Below are 22,316 nucleotides of genomic sequence, written 5' to 3'. Positions count from 1 at the left end.
CAACAAACTGTCTCATTAAGAGACTGTTTTTAATGTAGTGCATCTTTGTTTTAGGGAGTCTTTGCTGTTTGGCCTCCTTTAAAATGATGTGATTTTCTTTCTAAAACTGATAATTTGATCTATTTTTACAAGATTACTGGTAGGAGTTTAAAATGCTGGAAATCATGCTAAGCAGTAGATAACCAATTATAGTTATGGAAATAAGATGATTACAAGAATATTCCATATTATGTTGTTTTCAGCTACTGTAAAGCTCCTATTTTTTCTTCTTTAACCGTCTTATGTTGAATGAGCAGGGATGACTTCAGTGTGAAACACACTTCTGCAGGATGCATGACTACTGATGGAGACACACTGTCTGGGAATCAAATCTTTGACCTTTTCTATAACAGGGCTGTCTTTCTGTGGCCTCTGCATTAATGGACGAGGTCATCCTCAGCTGCTGGTCATCTCTGAACACTGAGCTGAATCACAATCCCATAAAGCGATGCCTAGAAGAACAGAGCTCTTATTCTCTTGGATTTACATCACAGAGCCTCCACCCAAACCCAGAGGAAATGGGAAAATGGAGTTTCCAGCTCATTTTAATGGTCGGCCCTGGGCCTCATGGTTTGAGGGGACCACAAAGCTCTGACACACTAGAGCTCATTTTGTTCAGTTGCTTCAAGATACCATAAGGCTGACTCGAACACAGAAAGCCTGCATGTTTTTCAGCCATTACAACATTTAGCATTCATTCTCACTTCCTGCAACAAGCTGCCTAACCAAGGGTGAAATGCATTGACAAACTTATACGAAGCAGAAGCCTAATAAAGCATTTTTCACAGCAAATGAACCCTTTCTAAGAATCCTTTCCAGAAGGGTGCTTGATTATATCTAAAAAATTCAGTAACAGTTCAACTTATTGGAAAAACACAGGAAGCAAAGATGATTCTCAGCACATTCCTTTTGGCTACGAGCCTCCACAACAGGAGAAGTAATCAATTGTGACATCCAAACCACATATTTGAACAAAAAGAAGTTCGAGTGAAACATACTGAAACAGGCAATGACTTCACTGGAAAAAGACATCAGCCCAGAGGGGAACACCGGGCACTTTTAACATGATATTGTGACAGTCCCTTTCACTACAATTTGACTGGGAAACCAGAGCACTCTCTTCGCCTACCTCCAGCCAACCTTTCCATCTCATTGAGAAGCCATGGCTCCCTGTGAATCTCCTGTATAACATCCCTGGCTGCGGCTGAAGCTTCTAACAGCGTTGAGGCTCCATCAGGAAAGCTAAATGAGGAAGTAAGCTGCTTGCTACGGGAGGTGTGATTTCTGCAATGATCCTCCACTCTGGTACAGACACTATGTCAAAACTGCACTAACTACATCCCCTTTCAGAACATTCACACTTAATGGATATTGTACAGAAACAGTACACATGTACAGCACAGCCAAACACAGACCAGCTGGCAGTAGCCACAAATAAATAATTTAAATATAAATATTTTTAGAAGTACTTGATGACATAATAGTCATATTCTTTGATTTCAACGCCTCATCCAGTTGAATTCAATGAAAAAAAAAACAATGAAATGAATGAAGTTTTAATGTGGTGTGTGACAGGTCCGTGGTCGCTGAGGTGGCCATTCTGGTTATCACTGAATATATTCCAACTATATCATGGACTCAATCCAAGAACCAGGTGCCAATTTTAACATCAGAGCTTTGCCAGTTTTCTGTAAAAACCATGATCAATAATTTTGATCTTTAACAGGGGGTGACAAGACACAAGCTCTTTCAGAATCCTGTCACTTTAAAAGCAAAGTGATGACTGAGGTAAGAGAAGAGATTATAATACCACAGCCAACTGCGGCTTCCTGTTTTACTTCCTGTTCACCCCTCTGTGTCTCTTTGCAAGAGCTGCACAATTACAGGCTGCAAACACGACTTTACACAACTATATATAGCCCCTTTTATTCCCAAACGAGACTTTTTAACAGGGCGATTTTAAAATCTAAATATTGATAACAGTATTCTAGAATCATATTAATTGATGCCAAAATACAGTATGTCCCTTCTGCTATTTTCATGTTGTAATTCTGAGTTTTGTGATTTCTGAATTGTAGTATTATGACTTTGAATCATGTAAAGTCATCCAAGACGAAATATTTCTTTTACTAAAAATATTTTACCTCAAAGATATAATCAGGATTATCAGTGATCACAATAGCCATTTTTACACAGCCTCTTCAAGGTGGGATTTCATGTCCTTATGCCACCTTGTTGTTCTGTGTAAAAGGTACCACTGCGGAATGGAAGGACATAGTGGTCTCGTCTTTTGGCCAATAATAGAGGTAGTAACATCACTGAAACAATGTCTGTAAACACAAAACAACCAGCAGGACGGGATCATGGGCGCCATGGCTTTGACATTTTGACATCATTATACATGCGGCCCACTGCTGGAGATTTAAAAAGTAGCTGTTAGCAGTTAGAATCTAACTTCAAGTGGAAGAACAGCTGAAAATGTCCACCAATTGGGAAAACAATGAGCTCCTCACCCTCCAAGCAGAAGACTGCATTAGCTACAAAATAACAGAGATGGTAAATGATTGTTATTGCCATATAATGTCATTGTTATTGTTTATTGAATATATGTCACAATCGAGGCTGATGCTGTTGTGTTAAATATGACACCAGTCACGCCTCTTTTTATTCCACAATGCCAGCATGCTGTCTAAAATCACACAGTATAGGGCCATGGTTCTGTGTAAACATGCATAGAGCATTAAGAAGGAACTTTGTAGTGGCCCTATAGTGCTGTCTCTGTGTAAAAGGGCCTAAAGTAATAAAAAATCACCACCATATATTTAGAAAGTTGAATGATCTGACATGGCTCTGTGGGAGATAAGGAGATGACTCGATCACATCTTACACCCGAGATTCATGTCTGTGACCAGAAAAGGTTGTGGGCTAAAACAAAACATACTGTGAGGGGGGGTTACAAGGAGCACTGACTTGCCCCGAAGCGAGACACATAACCGTTCGACTGGAGCTGTTAAGAGGTCAACAGAGGATGATGCACGGGACAGCTCCCAGTGTGAATGTGTGCAAACGTATATTATGGACATGGAGCAGTGTGAGGCTGAAAAGCAGCCTGGTGTTCAGTCATCCTTACTTAAAGTGAATAAATGTTAAAGGAGGAGAAGCCTATTACATGAAAGGAGGCTGACTTTTGAGGAAACACACAGCACACATGAGAAACAGTATGGTAAATAATATATTTGAAGCACGGTAAATATACCTTTAAAGTTTTGCCTCTGTTTTATTAAAGGGACAGTTCAACCCAAACAAAAAAACAAAACAAAAAAAAACAACATAGTTTTTGCTCTTACTTGTAGTGCTACTTATCAATTTAGATTGTTTTGGGGCGAGTTGCCGAACCTTGGACATATCAACCGTAGAGATGTCTGCTTTCTCTCAAATATTATCGATCCAGCACTTTGCTTTTCAGTTTCATGTGGGAACTATTTTCTTTGTGCTGAACCATACCCATCAACACAACGAGTAGATGCACAGTTCCCTTTGAGCAGTGATAACAGTTGGCAGGTGTAGTTTAATAGAAAGAAAATAGTGCCAACATGAAACTGCTCACACCAACGTCTGTGGATTATCTTGAGTAACCAGTACATGATGTCTGGAAAGAGTTGCTGCTGTTAAGTCTTTCAAATGTATATTTTTGGCACTTTGAACACCACAAGTGTATCTAGTTCCATTATACTGGAGAGAAGGCAGACATCTCTCCAGCACTCTGCAACTCACACCAAAACAATTCAGACTGATAAATACAGGTAAAAGACAAAAATATACATTTTTGATTTTGGGGGTGAACTGCTTTTTTAAAGATAATTAAAAACCGTGTTCCCTCACCCTGGTCTTTTTGTACATCTTGTTCTTGAGGTAACTGAAGGTCCGGCTGACTTTCGTCACACTCTTTCCTTCAGTGTCACTCCGCAGAGGGCCGGGTTCCTCTTCTGATATACTGGTAAACACACATAAACACAAACACATTTAATTTTATCCTTGAACAGCTGCATTCACAAAGCTCACCTGTTAACACATTCTAAAAATGTTTTTTTACAGCACTATAAAGGTTCCATAGAGAACCACTGCAGCTTACAATAAGCTCTCCATAGTTTCTTTATAGGAATTTAAAGGTCCCAGCTGCAGTAAATACCTAAAGAACTTTTTTTTCTGGTAATGGTGTGTGTGCACAGTTGGACTGACCTGTATGCTAGTGACCCAGAGGCGCTGGAAAACGACCTCATACCTGGAAAGAAAAGAGAGGGGGAAATCAGCACTAGGACACAGATTCAGGACTTGGTAAAAACAGGCGAGAAGTTTTTTTTAGTCACTGTTTTTGTCTTAGGTGGAAATTCTCCTTCCACCCTCTATTTCAGGCTGGGAAAATCTCTGTTTAGGTTTGACCACCACCAGGTCATCCTACTTTCTCTGAATATACATGGAGTGGATGAACTCACTGACCTCACAGCGTGTCGACACAGGACGCATTTCTCATGTCTCATGTGTGTCTGATGGAAAAGATATGTTTGTATTTTCTCAAAACAGATACAAGTCTGAGAATACTTTTACACGTCATGTCTATTGTGTTTGAAGTACGTAACTGCAGTGATTGTGTATTGGGAGTGCTGACAAAATGTGCGTGACCTGCAACTCAATTCTGTGCCTGCACACATCCAGTGCACACACACAGAAAGCACTGAGGCTGCTGCTCTACTGTGCTGCTCACATTACGTCTCCTGTATAGACACGCTGTAGAGAATCAGTCGTGTGAACAGAGTGTTATTGGTTCCAGTCCTGGCTGCAAAAATTGGGCAGAGAATTGAATAATCCATGCCCTCATGTCCTAAAACAGCTACCTTTAATGTCCTTGAGCAAGGTATTTAACATTTAGCTACTCTCATGGAAGCTGTGTAGAAGCCAAAAAACAAAATGACTCTGGCACTGATGAGGGTGACCAGCGCTGAGGCCAAAAGCTGAACTGCTGCCTTTTGATCCAGTGCCATTTATGGCTGCTAAATACTGGCTCCAAAAATCCCAGGCTACATCCCACCTTCTGAACTGTTAAAATACAAAGTCATTTTTTTCCTGCAAAAAATGATGGTCCCAATATCTGTTCACATTTATTTTATCTGTGTCTCACGTTGCAAAAAGCCATGATGGCTGTAGCTGGCTTGTGTTACCCCAGCTCCACCCATCCTCTATTAATCAAACTTGGATTTCCTTGCTTCAGAGACTGCCAAACTGTTGGTATTTTTCAATTCATCTCTGACCTAGTTTTTTTTTTTTATCTGATTGTGCACGATATAAACTTGAATTACCACCTCCCAGTTGTATGCCTTTGCAAACAAGTCAAGATCCATCTACAGTTTATAATAATGTCTGTGAAAACATGGATGCTTCACACACATCTTCCCACCAGCAGCACAGAGCATCTGTACAACCAGCACAGTTTCAAGGTGGGCACCCACGATTAGTGTCACCAATTCAGTTTCTGACCAAATGTCTTCCTTTCTGTTCCTAAATTTATGGTGCTAAGTAATGGCGAGGAAAATGTTTTTCAATTCATCATTTATCTTATTTGACATTTATGTGAAATTTTGTCATAATTAGCCTATGAATTCTTCAGTCATGGCCAAAAGCATGTTTTGTGAGATCACAGTGACCTTTGCTTAAATCACCAAATTTTTATCAGTTCATCCTTAAGTCCAAGTGGACATTTGTGCCAAATTTGAGGAAAAACTCCCTCAAGGCGTTCTTGTGATATTGCGTCCAAGAGAACGAGATGTACACATGGTCACAGTGACGTTGACCTTGACCCTCCAAAACCAAATTATTTCATCACTGAGTCCAAGTAGTATGGAGCCAGATCAAGGCCAAAAGGTTTGTTAATTTCAATAAATAAATAAAATAAAATAAAAAAGCTTGTGATCTTGAGTTTAAAACATTTTTTTCAACATTTTCAAGATAAAAATGAGTGTAAGAAATGTTAATTTTAATATAATTTTTAATATAATTTTGATTTAATTCTGATATTTAATTCTGAAATCATTCCTTATTTATTTTTGAATTTTCACTTATACATAATTTCATATTTGAGGTCTAATTTTTCCAGATGCAAATCTCTTTTTTTTGCTTTCAAATCTCATTTTTTTGGTTTCAGTTTTTTTTTTCTTTCAGATTTTTTTTTATTTCAGATCTTCTTTTCACTTTCCGATAATATTTTTTTAACTCTTAAAATTTTTGCCGTGAGCTGGCGTGGGGGCCTGGCATCGACTGAGAGGGGCGTGGGATTGTGAAAGACAGCGTAAGTAAGAAGGCTCAGGGACTTATTTTGAACATATTTTTTAATAATTCAAGATCATTTAAGAGTATGGGACATATGTACAGACAACCCAAAAATGTAATGCCTCCAGCCACACCTATTGCTAGCGTGGAGGCAAAATAAAAATAATTAAAACACATGATCAAAGCAACTGAAACTGTGGCCTTTGTCAAATAATCACCACTGCGTCTCTGCTTATTTGCTATCAGTTAAATGTAGGCATGCATCCTTGCTATGAAACAACTCAGCTTCCCTCCAGAAAACACATTTCTTCTCAATATTCTGACGTACAAGCAAATATGCAAATCACTGTTCGCGTGCTCTGCATCAGAAAGTCAAACCCAAAACAGGATAATGAGGGCAAAGTTTTGGCCTGACTGTGTTTCTAGCAACACAGTCAAGGAGACGGAGGACACTAATGGAAATATCTCACAGATAAGAAAAGGGACGGTTCAGTGTCTTTGACTAAAGGTGACAGACTAACATTTATCTGCGGGGAACATGCAGCATTCATGATTATTCTTTTTCCTCTTTCTCTTGTTTCATTTTTGCACAGAGACAAAACAAATACTCATCTAATTAAAGGTCAGCTAAATACTGGGCTGGGTAGGAGACAGGAGAGGTCAAGGTCTTATTTAGTGTCTTCTACAAGAATTATTATCATTATTCTAATTGCCCATTTAAACTGCAAGCAGCTTTATATCAGCAGTAATTAGTGGTTTCATTTTAAAAAGTTTGGTACAGCTGAACTTTTGGGCTTTATCACCCTTCAGCATCGAGGTGTGTTCAGGCTTAAGTGCATTTCTTTCAGTTATTGTTAAAGCATAAATACTACTGAGCACATTCACCCTCTGAGAAACTGTGAAAAATGAGAGGTTGCACATAAGTTAAGGCTGAATGTTTATGCATACTGTACTTTCTAAGAATATTCAATATAATCCGTTTTATGTGTATTTTGTGATGGAATATTTTAATTTGGCGTAACCAGTTTTCCTTCAGCTGACCTTGTCTAAATTTATTGTGTGTTTTCAGAAAGCTTTTTGACACCTCGAGAGGAGACATAAACATTGCATTGTGCTGGTACTTAGCCAACTATTAGCTCATTAACATTTGAGTGTGACAAAGACTATTAAGGCATTCCTTGATCAAAACAAAACTTTTGTTTGATTGCAGTGCCTATCACAATGTGAAATGGACTCTTCAGCAGGATGAGCCATCCTTACTTTGATATACACAGAATGAACAGTTAACTCTGGACTGCAGTCCTTTGAGGGAGACTCTAACAGGAACAACTACTGCTCTGACTTAATCACAGCTACAGTATGTTCTACTGCAGCTAAATCTACAGTAGATTACTTACTCAAGTTATCCTCATCATCGCTAGATGAGGAGTCTCCATAAATGAACTGAGACTTAGATTTGGTGAGGATGGGAGAAAGGCTGAAAGAGAAGGAAATTCGCCTCTTACGTCTCAGGCGTCCCACTGCTGGCGGGAGCAGGAGGGAAAAAAAGAACCAAAGCAGGAAGTGATCACTTATTAGAACCAAGAGCTTTGTAATAAATGTGAGGATGGGGGTTAGGAGGTAGAAATGTCAAGACAACGCAAAACTTTAATAACTGGCATATTAACTGGTGAAGAAATAAGGAAAGACCCATCATACTCTCACATGTGTTTCCACTTATTATGACTGATCAGACCTCCGCTCAGGTTGAAATTGGGTGGAGCTGTGCTGAAATTACGTCACCAAACTTAAAGGCAGAATGAGTAGGATTTTCCTCCACAACAATGTATAGACTCATACAAAAGTAATCCCTCTCAATCCTCACTTATGACCCATTTAAGTGTGTGGCGTTGTCTGTATCTGCACTGCCCTCTGCCTGTATATTCTTATTTGGGTATGGTCACACATGAGTGAAAATAACACTGATGAATTTTTGCTTCCCGTTCACTTCCATGTAATGTAAGCAAAAGGGCGAATAAAACATTCCCTTCCATCAGCAAAGCAAATTCACATCTTCACACTGCATGGAGTTCAACTTTAGTGAACTTTGACCAGCAAAGTCCAAGTCTCAACCAAAAGCGAAGAAGTACGTGTGTCTCACCAGTCAATATTGAATGATATTGGCAACAGAAATATAAACTGCCCAATATGATGCTGCTTGCTAGCAGTGAGTCAGGAGACATACACCTCATACATTTTTTTTTTTTTTTTAGCAAGCTACCTACCATTAGCTGGCAAGCTAGATTTTCCATGTGCGATGGTCATTCGCCTGCAGTAGCTCGTGTGTGACTGTACCCTTTTGCTGTGTTCCGGATGTTTCTGTGTGTCAGCCTTTGGACAGTGGTGTGTGACCCCTAGCCAATCATAGCGCACAGAGTAAGGGCGGGACTCTATAAAAATGTAGTGACCAGGCATGTGATAAGACCTAAAGAAAATTGAAATTCAATTCAGTTTTATTCAATCGCACTATACTGGCAGTGTAAACATATGTTTATATTGCCAAAGCAAGTATGAAATAAAACAGAAAACTGTATCTACAATGAGTTAAGATCTACTAGACATTTATTTATATAAATGTTAGTGCTGATTGGGTAAAACCTCTGACACACCCACAGAACAAGAGAAAACATACCCCAAAGCAACATCTCGCACTATGTCAAGGAACATGTTGTTCAACCAGAAAAAGGTAGAAAAACATTGCACACTGTTGTCATACAGAACGTGCCCCAAAGGCCAGATCATAAGCATGCATCCAAGAGGAGCCGTTGAACAGGGGAGGAGTTTACAAACCACAACCGAAAAATCCCTCTCATTCTGCCTTTAATGAACCAATAAGAATGATAAAGGTGTAATGTCTCCCATCCAAACAGATTAAACAAAATCAATGTAGCACAGCCAACACATGCCCACACACTCCAGGTCTAATTAGGCAACAGAGTGAAAACAGATGCGTGTGTGGACCACGGGTGTGTCAGGCCTTTAAATAATTGAGACAGTGGGTACTTCTGTATTAAACTACCTTTCTGCTGTATTTAACTAGCAAACTCAGCTTAGCTGCCTACAGAACATCAGCCCCAACAATATTTTTCCAATACTTTTTGGACCGATTATAAGAAAACACAGTAAAATCTAAATTTTGTGTTACTTTTCGTGTAAACATTACATTTCTTATTACACCCAAAAAATGTCTGTCTTCCTTCTGCACACTTTGGTCTCACCAGCTTACAAAAAATTGCTTGTGAAATACACTTTGAAATCCAGACTTATAGAGATTTACTACTTTATTGATTCATTTAGTATGCTTCACTTGCAAAATTGTTATACTATGATTTCAAAGTAGCATATTGGAATAGGCATTTATTGATTTAAAAAAAGGAAGACATTCAATGCCTTGATCTGTAACTGTGGTGTGATCACTGAGGGTAAAACAGAAAAGCAGCCTCACAACATGTCACTTACCATCAATGTCTCTCTGGCTGATGGCGAGCATGGATACAGACTTGGTGAGGGGCAGGGTCATGGGAGGACAGCTGTTTCGCAGAGGCCGATACCTCCTTGATTTCTGGGGCGAGAGACACAAGCTTGAGTCAAACGCACAGTGCATGACAACGTAACAAGAAAAGGGCGAGTAGAGCAGGCAGAGATGACGTGAAACCAAAAAAATTACCAGTCACTAAAGTGGAAACAGGAACGACAAGCTAAAAAGGGAAACTGCAAAGATGATTTGTGATGTTGTGTTCACAATTTGTTTTAAATTCAATGAGAGCGGATAGAAGCCGCCTGAGGAAAGTGATGTTTATTAATTCGTACTAATCCCCAAACTGACAAAGTTCCCCAGACTGCTTCTAAGTCTTGTTTACGTACAAGCTTTACAAATCCATTTTTCCTCTCATGTGTATTAGGCTGAGGATTTTTTGAGGCTCCCTCTGGGCCGCCTGCATGACAGTATGAAGATATGACATCTAAAGGACGAATGTAGTAATAGTGTGTGTGTGTGTGTGTGTGTGTGTGTGTGTGTGTGTGTGTGTGTGTGTGTGTGTGTGAGCTGACCGGGTCATGTAGTCTGCCACGGTCCTCCAGCTCCTCCTGCTCCTCTGTCAGAGAAACTAGGGAGCCCCTGTCATCACTGTCATGCCTGGGCATCCTTGAAGGCTCCAGGATTCGGGGCCCCTGAGTGGTGGGGCCCCTCAGCTCTTCCTGAACCCCGCTGAGCCCCTCCAGGCTGTAGCTGTGCAGACAAACAGAAGGCAAAGGTGACCGCAAAGAAGAAGAAACACTCACACTCCACCAGTCTCTCTGGACTATTCATCACAGATTTCTGTTTACACACAACTACTAACACAAACTAACACACAGACATGCACACATGCACCTGTTGACAGACACACAAACACACAGCTAGTCCTGCACAGTGTTTAGCCAGCTGAGTTATCACTGGGCTCCGGACCAGATTTACAGCTGAAGCAGCGGCAAATGTCTTCCAACATCAGCATCAGCATAGAGAGCTCCACAGCTGTGATTTACAAACCCAATTACATCGATCTATGACTGGAAATAAGAGGCCTTGGAAAATCCAATACAATGATTATGGAGAGGAAAACTACAGCTACATTTCAGGATGAGCTATGCTATGCGGGCTGCAGCTCTATCCGCCTCAGGACAGACTCTGTGATAGTTAAAGCTCCAGTTGTAAATCTCTCTTATCTCCAGCTCTCGGGGTTTGTATGGCACTCCATTATCCAGCAAATCATCAGTCCAACACGTTCAAACATCACTAACCTAAACTGGAGCAAAAGAATCATGACTTGGTGATTATCAGTGACCAGCGCAGAGCAGCACTCACCTATCCTCAGGGCTGTGAATGTAGATGACTATATCTGTCATATTAAGGCCTGCTTCCCTGCAAGGATTATTATATGCTATCCTACAGAGCCAAAAGGTCCTTGGTGCAGAAATATGAAAAACACCAGCAGCTGCTGCAGCTCTCTGCTGTAAGAAGCTACTGACTGACAGACTGACTGGGCAGGGAACTCACAAGAACACATGCACACACATGTGCATACGCCCACATAAACAGCAAATGCAAATTGAAACAGCATGTAAACACACCTTATTCAAAGAAGGTCACATGAAAAAACAAACATCCCACACACACAAAAGCACAATGTACCTTAGAGAACTAACTACTTGCACACCATGGCTGTGGGGAGCGTCAGGAGGGCACCGGCTGAGGTGTGAGTGTGAGGCGGAGGGGTTAGTGAGGGGAAGACTGGGGATGGAGATAAAGGAGAGAGATGGGAAGCAGGGATGGTAAAGTTACAGTGAAGCAGGTAGAGTAGGATGTGAAAAGGATGGAGTTACAAAGAGTGATGCTGCTCTGGCACAAGAGGACTGTTTCTGCTCCAACTATGTACAGTAGATTTCACTTTAGCAAGCATAAACACTGTAAATGGGTTCAAGTTCATTTCCTGCTGCAGTGCTGTGGCAATATCAATAGCACACAGGAAATAAACTTGAACCCAAGCAGTTCCCCAGAGTCAGAATAACCTACGTACTATTAACACTGTTTACAGCAGTGCAGTGGTAGCTACTGTTATCTTACACGTAAAAGAAGTGACCTAATGGTTAGAGCGGTGGTCTTTGACCATCAGGGCCATGTTTTAATTAGAGCCAGACAGGCAGGCTGATATTATTAACTAATAACATATTACAGAGGAACCAGATTAAACCAACTTGAAACATGGTGTCTACAGGCATCAGACACTTGAATTTAATGCTTTTTAAAGGTCCAGTGTGTTGGATTTAGTGGCATCTAGTGGTGAGGTTGCACAACTCAGGCTTCTCCTGTGTGCCAAGTGTGAAGGAGAATTATAGTGGCTGATGTGAAAATGTGAAGATGCCAAAACTTGATGGCCCTGTCTAGAGCCACTGTTTTTGTTTTTCATTGAGGCTGCTGTAGAAACAACAAAGCAGACTCTGTGGAAGAGGATTTGCTCGGTGCGTACATGAAATGCAAATCCACCTTTACCTTTAAGAACTTTTAAAATAAATTTTAACCAAAAAAAGGGGAACTTATAATTAGCCCTATGAATTAAAGGCTTTAATGCTCTTCAAACCATCCTCACACTCACACCTCAAATTTTGAATCAAATTTCAGACAGATTTTTTGGACAAATCATCTTTTTCTAATTCTAACATTGCAGATAAGTATAAAGATGAAAAGTATATATGCAGAGGTAGGTCTTATGTAGGGATCTGGTTATAAGATTGAGTTAGGTTGATCTACATTTTGACAACAGGTGAGAGCAAGTATAAAGTAAGAAGTCAGTATTAGGTTAAGTGCTAGGTGTAAAGATGTTACATCAGAAATGTGGACTTTCACACAGATGAGCTCGACTCATTTTGAAAAAAAAATTAAAATATGGGCAAATTAAATGAGATAAAATGCTTGTGGTAATTGGGAACCCACAAATTCAAATTTAAGACTATTTAATGACTTTTAAGATTAATATTTATAAAACTGTATTAAGACTTCTCAGGAACCTGCAGACACCCTGTTAAAATATTAAAAAAACACTTAATGGCATATCTGACCTTACATCTACTAAACCTGCTCTCTCCTACAGGCTCATTTCGGAACCAACGGAACCCACTGTCAGAAAGTACAGTGAAAATATTTGTCTACTTCTGCATTCAAATGGAAGTCTTGAGCTTGTGTTTATGACAGGTAAAGTGTTGAACATGAACTCTTCAACTCAGAGCTCATGAATACCAAAACAAAGAGGCGTCAATATGGACTCTTCTCCTAAACACGGTAAACATGACCCCTTTTGAATGCAGCATACACTATAATGTCCTTCTGGTCTCCGCCTAGGATCCTCCAACTTTTCCAGGACTTCACTAAAGTCATGCTGGAAGACCTTAAACCTAAATCAAATATGATGTTTTTGTCCAATACCAAAAAACTACACTTACACTTACTATCCCACACTTGCAACTGATATAATCAGCATCAACTGAGAATGGATGCTTATGCCAATTATGGCAGACCATAAGATCATTAGAAGTCCATGGCGAGGGTCTGGCTCAGCCTACAGAGCTGGAACATGTTCATTCACTCATTCAGTTGAGGATGAATGATACATGGTTCTTCTGAATATCTGACTTCACTTGCTTCAAAAGCAACAAAGCAATTCCTTTTGCATCTAGAATGATCCTACATAACACAAGCATATCTTCCATCCGGTTTTTACTGCTGTGGCACACTGTCTCCTCCAAAACTCCTCTGTACCTCTTACAGTCTTGAAAAATTCAATACAGGACCTTATTACACCAAAAAAATCTCTCTGTTCTCAATCTCTTGCCAATACAGTCCTCTGAGGCACAGGAGCCAAACACCCCTCTTTCTGTGTGGCTGCTTGTTATTACCATTGCAATACAAAACACCAGTGTGTCTCAGCCATCTATTTGCCACAGCATTTCTTGCACATTCCAACAGGGTGAAGAGAGAGCAACATTTTTCAGTGCAGTCGCCTGCAGCGATGGAGCACAATGCAGCAGCAGTTCAGCAAGCATACATTAAAAAAGTTGGGGGATCCACAAAGGCTACACCTACATGAATTTGCCATTGCACGTCACTTAGCAACAAGTCAATCTTAACATCGCATGAAATTATGAATGTGATTTATTAGTACCTTCTCCTGTGAAAGGTCGGCTTCCCCTCACCAGGGCTACGGATGGAGCTGAAGGTGATGGATAAGAGAGAGAAAGGAGGAGTGGTGGATGATAGGTGAGATGAGTCGGGATGGCAGGTCAATAAGAACATAATGAATGAATAGATGAACTCTTTTATTTGTTGATGGAACCATAATCTTTCTGGTAAGATGGATATGTATTGGCACCACTGTGTGTGTATAGAGCTCTGAGGCACAGGCCACCATATTTGAGGAGTGATAACAAAGGCCTTTCTTCTTCAGAAAAATGATCTTAGAGTAGCTGAACAATATTTTGGGAAATACGCTTATTTGCTTTCTTACCAAGAGTTCGATGAGAAAATTGATACCACTTTCATATCTATCCATTTATCATGAAGCTGGAGTCAGGGGATGGTTAACTTAGCTTCGCACAAAGATGGTTAACAAGGGGAAACAGCTAGCTAGGTAGCTTGGCTCTGTCCGTTGGAAATGAAATTCATCTACCAGCACATCTAAAGATCACAAATTATGACAAAATGTACAAATGACAGGGGGTTAAATGCCTCTCTCTTGACCGAGGGCAATGATCTAATGGAGGTTCTCTCAGAGATGTTAGAACTCAGGGAAGTTACTGCATCGGCAAAAATAATCCCATGCATAACCCCTTTGCAAAACCATTAATGGCCATTTGCTATGGGATTAAAAGGACAGTTTAATAAAAAATATACATACTTTCCTATTTCCTGTGGTGCTATTATTTAATCCAGATTGATTTGGTGTGAGTTGTTGAGTGTTGGAGATAGCAGCCGTGGAGATGTTTGCCTTCTCTTGAATATAATAAAACTAGATGGCACTTGGCTTGTGGTGTTCAAAGTGCTAAAAAAAGACATTTGAAAAACTCAACTGCAGTGTCTCTGTCCAGAAATTATGACCTGGTTACTCAAAATAATCCACAAACCCTGCTATGAGCAGCTTCATGCAGGAATTACTTTCTTTCATGCAAACTACACCCACCAACTATATCATTGTGCAGAAGGAAACGTGCATCTACTCATGAACAAGAGGCTCATGACAACACCAGATGTAAACAGTTAAAACAAGCTAGCAGAAGATGCATGCCAAGAAAGTAAATAACTGAGTGAATAGCAGTAGAAAAAAATGTCCCACTTGAAAATGTTTACCAGCTAGTCCCATTATATTTCATGAAGGAACTATTTTCAATTTACTGAACTACAACCGTATCACTGTGCATGAGGAAGTGTTTATCTACTGCTAGCTCACCCTGTACCACCGAGCTAGCTAACGCTACTGCTCAGCCAAGGATGACTCCATTAATGTTTACATTTAACCCTGTCACAAACATGAACTTCCCGCCCATAAGTAAATGCACGTGTCCTTCTGCATCATGATACGGTTGTCATGATGTGTAGGTGTAGTTTAGTAGAAAGAAAATAGGTCTTACATGAAACTGCTCACAGCAGGGTCTGTGGATTATGTTTAGTAACTGAGCCATAATTTCTGGAAAGAGACATTGCTGTTGAGTTTTTCAAATGTATTTTTTTTTAGTAGAGTGCCATGTAGTTCCATTATATTGGAGAGAAGACGGACATCTCTACAGCCAATATCTCCAAAACTCACTAATGAATAGCATACATGGTGAGAGGAAAAAGTTGGATTTTTGATTTTTTGGGTGAACTGTCCCTTTAACAAACAAGACGTGGACATGTTCATAATTAGGTTTTAGAAGTAGTTAAATTAGATTTTGTAACCCCTGGGTATCACTGGGCTAGCTGTTTCACCGTGTTTCCACCCTTTATACAAAACTGTTGGCTTTAGTTTTATTTTTTCCCACAGACACCATCTTCTCATCTAATGCACAGCAAGAAAACATTTCCCAAAATGTCAAACTCTTTTTTATTAAATGTCACTAAACAGTAGAGGGGGGAAATCAGGCAGAAACTAGTGCTGACACATGGTTGTCCAACTAATTACTCATATTGCATTCATTTTCCCACTGCTTTACCTGTATCAGACACTTCACAGAAATGTCACTGCAGTCTGTGTGCTTCACCCAGAATGCACTTTCAGCAGCAGGCGAACTTATATAAATGTTTTTTGCTAACATGCTCCTTATGCGCTCCAGGTGCCTCATGTTTATCTATAAAGAGCCCCTAAGGTAAAAAAAAGATGCTCCTTTCTCTCATTAGTAACACTGTAAAGAAAGATACAGATGAAAGCTTGGCAGTAATGGCTGTTTGCGCCCAACATGGATATCATAAAAATAGCAGCTGATGAAAGTCTGAAGCAGTTGTTTTTCGGTTTTCACTCCAACATCGTGGCACAGGCCTTTTATTGCCTGGCAACTACTCTGCACACAGTCCATGACATGCCGCTGCTCTTGTACTAAAGAAAGAAGAGATGTCTAAGTCTTGTTGTTAACGTGCTCTGCATCAGTGTTCTTAGTATGTCAATGTGAGCGTGAAGTAGTATGTGCCAACAGAGGCTGCTGTGCATGTTGCTGTGAGTGTGAACCTGTGAGTCTTTGTGTGTGTGCATCTGTATGTGTGTGTATAATTTTGGTAGCTCCCTACCAACACCAGACAAATGGCAACACAGCTGCTCGCAGCAGGAGGAGGAAACACTCGACATGGCACAGAGGGAGTGACATCAATAAGCTCTAATAATACTGACATCTGCACAAATCAGGTCTACTGACACCTACTGACTAACAGCAGCCGATGTCGAGGACAAAGGAGCAACATTCCTATCTCGCTATTTATTCAACTCTATCTGAAATGCAATCAGAATTTCTTCATCTTAAATAATAATATATCATCAAGTCCTGTTCCCACTCTCACCTCCTCTGATTCATCTCTGCGTCTCCTCCGTTGTTCTTTCCAGGACCCCAGCTGTGGCGGCGAAGAGGCGACAGCGAGCGTATGCTGTTCCGGAGGATACAGGAGCGCCGTGGCACCTCCGTCACTCTGTCTTTGGCTTCTTCTTCAGCTTCTCCCGATCCACCTCCTCCAACACCACCACCACCACTTTCAAGTCCTGCAGTGATAGTAGCCCCAGTCCGGATGCCCTGCTCTGGGCTCCAGCTGCATTCCAGGCCGTGGCTGCCCTCAGGACTGGAGCTCGGTGGGCCCACGCTGGCGGTGTCGTCTGTGGACGAACAGGAGACAGAAACCTCGCTGGCGCTATCTCCTCCTGTCACTGGTTCATCGTTCTGCAGACATCCAAGAAATATACATATATATTTTAGCTGTCAAAGCAAAAGAAGCACCACCTAAAAGTGACAGTTTACTGTGAGCCACAAGAACAGCTTCATTAATTCAAAAATGAGTGAACTCAGTGCCAAGCTCAAATGAAATGTTGATTGATTTATTATTTCAGGGACCAGATGAGTGTAAAAGTAGCTGCTTTCTCTTAAGTATTCACTTCCAATCCATATTTAATCAAAGAGTGCTTCAGTGGAAAGAGGATTACAGCTGGCAGTATTATGGCCTCACTCTGCTCACAGAGTCACACAGGAAGTGGAACTCTTAACCCTAAAACACAGGGGAATAACTTTTTGGTCATCGAGTGACAGTAACCTGGGAATACTTAAAAATAGATGAGCTGCTTTCACGATTTTACCAGACACAGATACAGGATAGAACGCAACTGATCTGAACAGAACATAACTGACAAGAATAGAATAGAATAGAATAGAACAGAACAGAAAAGAACAGAACAGAATGTAATAGAATAGAATAAAACAATAAAAATAGGTCAGAACAGAAAGGAACTAAAACAACAGGAATGAATTAAATGCTATAGAACAGAATGCAGCAGAAGAGAACTGACTAAAATACAGCAGAACACAACAACACAGAATTGAATAGAATAGAACAGAATAAAATATAATGATGCGCCAGAACAGAATACTATAGATTAGAATGCAACACAACGGAACTGATGAAAATAGAGGAAAAGAACAGAATAGAATACTATAGAAAAGAATGCACCAGAACTGAAGTGACAAGAATACAGTAGAATAAATTATAATAGAATAGTATAGAATAGAATTAAACAGAGCTGAGCTGAACTGACTTGAATAGACTAGGCTTTACAAGACTAAATTGGAATAGATTGTATAGATTAGAATGCAACAGAACTACACTGAGCTGAACTGACTAGCACAGACTAGAAAAGACTAGGCTTGACTAGACTAGACTAGACTAGACTAGACTAGAATAGAATAGAATAGTATAGAATAGAATGACTATTCTAGTATTTATATTAGTATTTATTGTATTTTAGTATTCTGTTCTAACAGAATAGAATATGACAGAATAAAATAATACTTAATAGAATGCAACAGAGCAGAACTGATTATAATACAGTAGAGTAAAACAGAATAGAAAAGAAAAACAGTAAAACTGACCATATTAGAATGTAACAGAACAGAATACACTATAACAGAATAGAATAAAATAGAATAGAAGAGAACAGGACGGTATAGAATACAATAAAGTAGAATAGAACTGAATAGAATAAAACGGGACGGAACAGAACAGATGTCCTTCAAAATGATTGTTAATTACCTGTCCCTTTTACACTGTATATCCATCAGCATGTTTGAACTGAAGCATGCGATGAATAAAGAGAATGCTGCAGAGCAATTTAAGCCGCAGGAATGGGAGATAATGAGGACCAAATGGCAAGGCTTAAGGATAATGAGCCAGAGCCACTTTATAGCAACTCTGACATTAAAACAAACACCAATAAATGATGGCAGCCTTGTGAAAGCAAATCTTTCCCAGGAAAATAGTCTATAAGTTATATAAGTTATTTATAGTGTTTCAAATATTCATTCATCATTGTTACGGGACTGTTATAATGATTCAAAACAAAGACAGTTGTCCAAATTAGCTGGGACTCCTTCCATTGTCCTTGACTGTTCTTCACTATGTGACTGTAATACAAGCAGTGAATAACACCAGGAAAACAAACAGAACTGGTAAAAACTCTTTGACCTGGCTCTGGTGGGAAAGCGCTCCTGCATGCACACACACAGGTACGGGATAGTCCATTTAGAGCTAATTTGTAGGTGTGAGCTTTAACTGGGCCTATTGTGCAGCCAGCTGCAGAGAGAGCGCCGAGCATAGAGCTGCTTCTGTTGGAGAGCTGGGAATGAAAGATCTGCTTTATGCTGCGGACATGACTTCCTGTGGGAGTGAGAGGTCGTCGTGTGTGTGAGTGTGTGTATGTTGAAAGGGTATGTGACTGCAGTGTATGTTTGTGAGTCACGTGACTTAGCTTTAGCTTTAGAGTTAACAGAGGGACTGAGTTTTAAACTTTAATGTTTAATAAGGGTTCCTATACATGTTTTTCTGTGTGGCATTTTTCAAACATATGAAATTTAAATATAATTTCAGCCAGCTGGCATAAATAACGTCATGCATTGACACATATTAGAGCTATGTTACATGGACAGCTTCAGAAAATACATTTTCCATAATGTTGGATTACGTGGAAGGTTATGCATGGAAAAATACTGCAACTATTTTATCGTACAAAAAAAAAAAAAAATGCAAAAAGCAACTTGGCAAGAAAAGTCCCGTAATTTACAAGAAATAAGTAGATTTAGACAATAAATTTTTAACAGCTAGGGAAAAATGTTGAGAAAACTATATTTATAACTATCAGAATAATATATACATATATGTATGTTTAAGATTATGTTAATAATTACTATTTTTAGTCACTTTTTTTCGGTCATGACCTTGTTCTCTATTGTTTTTTTTACTTTCCTTTTTTGGTGCTAATTTATAGGTAATTTATTTTGTAGTTTGTACTGATTTGTTGCAATTTCTTTTATGAATTCTTCTAAGAAGTTGCTCACTGCTTTCTTCTCATTTTGAAGGAAATTGAACCAGTTTGTTCAGGTTTCAAAAGGGTTAAAAACTTAATGACCTTTCCAAAACTTTCAATTATTATTACTTATTCCATGACTTTTACAGTTTTTTTTATGACCGTGGGAACCATGTATCATTTATGCTCTTAGATCATGTTTTAAAGTTACAGTGTCTTGCTCAAAGGCACATGGGCATGAAACATGCTCAACTGAATGTGGCTGAGATCAGTGCTATGACCTTAGAGTTCTTTAGTGTTATGAAACCATTTTTCTGGCTATTCTTCTGCAGCCTGCCGAAAATGTACAATATTGTATGGAGCAAAAGAAAGAGAAGATCCCTTCAGAGCGCAGTGAAGACATTAATCCTCTCTTACTGAAGCTGAATTTAGCTGCTGTGGTCTTTGTGCAGAATCAAAGCCGGAGGATTTCATGGCACATTTTGCCCCGTCGCCATCTATCTACAGTATCCTAACCCTCGGCATCATACCGTATGCTCCCAGGCAGCTGATGCTGTCTGCACTGACTCTTTCCATTGTTGTTTACAACAAAAAGGACATTCCGTTCACATTACCATGAGCATGTCTGGAGTGCTCAAGGCTGCAGAAACTGAGAGATACAAGTATTTCAACGTTAACCAAAGGGCGCCTGGCTTCAAATAGACTTTCAACAGCAGCAGAGTGACAGCAGGGACCACGGATCGCACTTCCCCAGCAGCAGTGTAGAGCTGCCGGCTTAAAAAGATGCTTAGTAGATGTTTGGCATCTCAGCCTCGGGGTGCTGATAAATAAAAAAAGCCGAGTGCAGACTGACAAAATAGCTTCTTCATATACTATACAATCCCTATAGGGCTAGTTGCAGGACTGAGAGACTACTTCATATATGTACTATATAATCCCTAAAGGGCTAGCTGCAGAGGCAAACACTTTCATATTCTTGCCATTCAGTGTGAGTGAACTGCAGCTGTGGACTGCAGCCAAGGGAAGGTTCGGTTGAAACTTGAATTCACAGCAAAATCTACGTTTACACATAATCTGTTATTTTCACATTTACTAACTGTATTTCAGTTTGACTATCTAACAAGCTTGTTAACACTCTTACAGAAACACAGTCACATTTTTATGCGTCTGCGCCAGCAATAGTTGCGGCCGGAGGCATTGTGTTTTCAGGTTGTCTGTGTGCATGCCATTCTTCTGAATATCTCAAGAACGTCTTAAGAACATTTCTTCAAATTTGGCTCAAACATCCTCTTGGACTCAACAATAAACTGACTAGATTTTAGTGGTGAGAGGTTAAAGTTCAAGGTCACTACAACCTTGCATCTGACCCATTTTTGTGTATACAGGTACACTTGGACACAAGAATATCAATATAAATATAAATCTCATTAGAAATGGTCAAAGATCACTATGACTTCACAAAACCTGTTTTTAGCCATAACTCAGGAATTAATACGATAATTATGACAAAATAAAAAACAAAAAATGATGATGTCAAGAAATTATATGTCAGCTTCACTGTGACATCATTATGTTCTGCAAAAACACCTTTTCTGGCCATTACTTAGCGCCATAAATTTAGTTATTTAATTGTTATGCTGAAGTGGTGACAATCTTGGGTGTAAACTGTAACATTAACTTGACACGTTCATGGAGGCAAACAACTGTGAGGTGGTAATTCTAGTTTTTATTTGATTTTGTTGTCGTTAATTTCCTACTTGAAACAGGACGTTTAACCACTCTGCTCTTGTCACTGTTATAATTTCAGTGCATTTTTTAATAGGTGGATTTATTGATTTTCTCAGCTGGTAAACGTAACAGAACCAGCAAACCTCCAGCCATCAGCCCAGTTCATCTGTCATAGAGGTGAAGCTTTTCTACCAAACCCCTGCTACAAAGGAAAGACAGTGAGTCTGACCTTTCTGAAGACGCTGTCATATCCTGGCTCTGCGTTCAGAAAGCTGTCGATGTCGCTGCCAGAGTCTCTGTGAGCTGTGGAGGGACAGCTGGTGGCACTGCTGGTTCTACTGGGCAAACTGGGAAATGCTGAAGACTGTGAGGATCCTGAAAGACACAACAACAACAACGTGTTAAATCTGAAATACAGCATGCTGAAAACACTAAGCACTTTTAAGTAGAAAATGATTTAACTGGATTTATCAGAAATATGAAGGTACCAGGAGAATTTGTTGACATTTCAATCCTGAAAACATCCTGGTATAATGTGATTAGAGTTAGATGCCATTTTACTTCATGTTTTCTCATGAGAGCGTTCAGCTGTTAAAGTGAAAAGCACCATGTTTCTAAAATAATCACTTTTCATTC

At 39.7% G+C, this 22,316-nt stretch overlaps 1 protein-coding gene across 10 annotated transcripts in view; it reads right to left on the bottom strand.

The window, feature by feature from the left end:
- LOC121941183 (A-kinase anchor protein 13-like) overlaps window positions 1–22,316 on the bottom strand; it is a 148,323-nt gene that overhangs the window by 39,657 nt on the left and 86,350 nt on the right. For 7 of the 10 annotated variants that reach the window (XM_042483918.1, XM_042483935.1, XM_042483951.1 and 4 more), the window contains exons 11-17: window positions 21,910–22,055; window positions 16,952–17,322; window positions 14,094–14,141; window positions 10,450–10,627; window positions 9,859–9,961; window positions 4,279–4,321; window positions 3,922–4,033 (exon numbers count right to left, since the gene is read on the bottom strand). In XM_042483918.1, the coding sequence (XP_042339852.1) occupies window positions 3,922–4,033; window positions 4,279–4,321; window positions 9,859–9,961; window positions 10,450–10,627; window positions 14,094–14,141; window positions 16,952–17,322; window positions 21,910–22,055 (1,001 nt within the window). The remainder of the gene's footprint in view (window positions 1–3,921; window positions 4,034–4,278; window positions 4,322–9,858; window positions 9,962–10,449; window positions 10,628–14,093; window positions 14,142–16,951; window positions 17,323–21,909; window positions 22,056–22,316) is intronic. The other 3 variants (XM_042483973.1, XM_042483982.1, XM_042483991.1) reach the window with 1 other exon arrangement.

The sequence above is a fragment of the Plectropomus leopardus genome, chromosome 1 (genome assembly GCF_008729295.1).
Source record: "Plectropomus leopardus isolate mb chromosome 1, YSFRI_Pleo_2.0, whole genome shotgun sequence".
Taxonomy (NCBI): Eukaryota; Metazoa; Chordata; class Actinopteri; order Perciformes; family Serranidae; genus Plectropomus; species Plectropomus leopardus.
The sequence above is the reverse complement of the archived record's forward strand: the minus strand, read 5'-3'. Positions and strand labels throughout refer to the sequence as shown.